Source organism: Lactuca sativa, chromosome 7 (assembly GCF_002870075.4).
Source record: "Lactuca sativa cultivar Salinas chromosome 7, Lsat_Salinas_v11, whole genome shotgun sequence".
NCBI lineage: Eukaryota > Viridiplantae > Streptophyta > Magnoliopsida > Asterales > Asteraceae > Lactuca > Lactuca sativa.
In genome coordinates, this window is record NC_056629.2 from 202,236,556 (window position 1) to 202,239,354 (window position 2,799).

Below are 2,799 nucleotides of genomic sequence, written 5' to 3' on the forward strand. Positions count from 1 at the left end.
TTGACAGTTTTTACCTAGCTCAAAGACCACAAGGCTACTAGGCTAGACTATATAGCCAACATATGCTAAATAAGTAAATAACTAAGAATAAAATGAACTCAAAAGGCCAAATGCTAACAATTAGCTGACGTGATGATATACTGTAAATTTCTTTTTTGAGAGTCGATGTGTGAATCCTTAATATAATAGGATGTGAGACTAATGCGTCACTTTTACAGTTGAGTCTAAAGTATTTACTTTCTACGTCCCTAGTCAAAAATTGACATATACATGTATATTGAAGTTAAATATAACGTATTTAATTTGTATGTGCCTAGTCAAGATTGACATATCATATGGGTAATTAATTTGGGGATCAGACAAACTACATCAACTACGTTTCATAAGCTTTAAACCCATTAAGATTATCCTAAGCTGTTCGGTCATAATATATAGCTAATTTTCATAAAAGCTTGATGCTTAGGTCAAAATATATGATTGAACTAGATATAAAATAATTTTATATTTTATAATATAAATAAAAGATAATTAAGTGACGTGCTTTGAGAGGATTATTTCTTTGTTTCTTGTACACATGTTCTTAATTTTGTTTCAATGATAACTTTTGTAGGGCGAATAAAGGACCAAAGACTTTGTATGTTTGAAGAAGTTGAGATTTCTGGGCCCTTCAAAACACCCACCAAGTCAATCTTCATGACTTTGACCAAGTTAGGAGATTTATCATCCTTAATTTAAACTCCTCTCGAACCCTCTTCACATACAATCACACTACTCCACATAAAAAACACAAAGAAAAAGGGAACTACTTTATACACACACAAGCACACCCCAGTAATCCATATAGAAAAATCGCTAGAAGAAACTATGGATACTCAGAAGCAGCAGTTAAATAATAACTCTAATTATAGTAGAGAAGTAGTTGATGAAGAAGAAAACGTACCTCTTCCTGGGTTTCGTTTCCATCCCATGGATGAAGAGCTTGTTGGATTTTATCTACGGAGGAAGATTGAGAAGAAACCCATCAGCATCGAACTCATCAAGGAGATTGACATCTACAAATACGATCCTTGGGATCTTCCAAGTATGAATTAAATGCTTTATAATTATGCTTGTTTTATTTCTGCAAAAAAGAAAGAAGATTAAACTTTGATTAAGCTAAGTTTTAGGCATACAGGATGATATCGATGATGTTTGGCTACTTTCTTCATAATTAGAAACAAATATAGTTAAATGATTAAAAGCAGGTTTATCTTTTTGCTATACATGCAACTTTAATTTGATCTAAACTCATCAAATAAATAACAATTTATGGTGGTTTAAAATGGTGTAGAAGGAAGTAATGCGGGAGAAAAAGAATGGTACTTCTTCTGTAGAAGAGGAAGGAAGTATAGGAACAGCATAAGACCTAACAGAGTGACCGGATCCGGTTTCTGGAAAGCTACCGGCATCGATCGTCCAATTTATTCCGGCGACGGATCAGTCTGCATCGGTCTCAAGAAGTCACTTGTTTACTACCGTGGAAGCGCCGGTAAAGGCACCAAAACGGAGTGGATGATGCACGAGTTTCGTCTTCCTCCTCATTCCGACAACCAAATCGACGATAAATCCATCGCTCCAGAAGCTGTAAGTATAAGCCCTAACTAATTACATCTCTATTCACTCGATTAATATAAATTCTTATATAAAATTAGCACGAGACTTACATCAAACACCTTGCCTGCATGCAGGAAGTTTGGACGTTATGTAGAATTCTGAAGAGATCTCCATGCTACAAAAAAACATTACCCGAATGGAGAGAAGTAGCCACCAGAAAATCGCCGCCAGTGGTTGATACAAGCAGTGGAGACTCCGATTACGATATGCAAAGTTACATTAGCTTTCAAGCTCCTGTAATCAATGATAACAAACCATTTGCGAATAATCATCTTCCCCAACAACGCTATGGGACGACAAACCAGTTGATTATGGGGCAGGTAACGAGATCAACATTGACATCTGAGCCTCCATCGACGACGGCATCATGCTCTAGCTTTTCCGGTCTAGATATGAATGAGTTCATTAAGCATGGAGATTGGGAAGATTTAAGAGCAGCTGTTGATCAGTTTTCTACTGCCGATCCTTTTATCTTCATGTAATGAGGGGTTGTACATTGTGCATATAGAATCGTACAAGCTTGTATCAGCGGCTTATACTGCTTTACTGTGCAAGTGCAACCCTTCATGTGTGACATTTGTAGGTTGTACTGTACAACTAACTGATACACGTGAGCTTCTATGCTCATTTATTGTAAACTATTCATTTTGTAGCAGAATAATTTACAGGTTTCGGGTTTTAGTCTTATGAATATTAGGTGCTCTTCATTTCTTTTTATATGTGTTGTGATTATCTTCTGTTTTTTTTTTTTTATGGACAGTTAGCCTGATCTGCATCGAAGTTAAGAAACTCAACCGTGTTTGAAAATAGTTTATGAGAGATACCGCATCATTTGATGATTTGAAGATCCATTCTCTGGCTTTGATCACGAAGGTACAACCCAATAAAGTGTTAACAACATATTCACTTCCACTATCACAAACACATTAGGAGGTCGATTGCATATTCTCACTCCTATCTTTGAGTGTGAATGCTATAGGGATCCTTCCGACCTCCGCCTCCAAATGACACATTAGACTTTAACTATTAATATACATATTTAATTTCCATGGCAGTTATGAATAATATACTTTATCAACTTCTGACTTTAGCCACACTACTTTTTGCATATTGCCTGTTATGGTCCTTCCCGTCCTCCACCACCCT

General features: G+C 36.2%; 1 protein-coding gene across 1 annotated transcript; it reads left to right on the forward strand.

The window, feature by feature from the left end:
* Positions 1-752: 752 nt before the first annotated feature.
* Positions 753-2,370, forward strand: LOC111904523 (transcription factor JUNGBRUNNEN 1). Its single transcript, XM_023900271.3, has 3 exons — positions 753-1,081; positions 1,331-1,623; positions 1,728-2,370. Exons 1-3 carry the CDS (start codon positions 865-867, stop codon positions 2,133-2,135), a joined length of 918 nt encoding a protein of 305 aa, XP_023756039.1. The 5' UTR covers positions 753-864; the 3' UTR covers positions 2,136-2,370.
* The last annotated feature ends 429 nt before the right edge of the window (positions 2,371-2,799 follow it).

What these genes read in the sequence shown, in the direction of transcription:
- LOC111904523 (XM_023900271.3), top strand. Translation starts at nt 865, where the DNA reads ATGGATACTCAGAAGCAGCAGTTAAATAATAACTCTAATTATAGTAGA. An exon ending in CGATCCTTGGGATCTTCCAA is followed by an intron (nt 1,082 to 1,330) that starts GTATGAATTAAA and finishes AAAATGGTGTAG; the next exon opens with AAGGAAGTAATGCGGGAGAA. An exon ending in AATCCATCGCTCCAGAAGCT is followed by an intron (nt 1,624 to 1,727) that starts GTAAGTATAAGC and finishes GCCTGCATGCAG; the next exon opens with GAAGTTTGGACGTTATGTAG.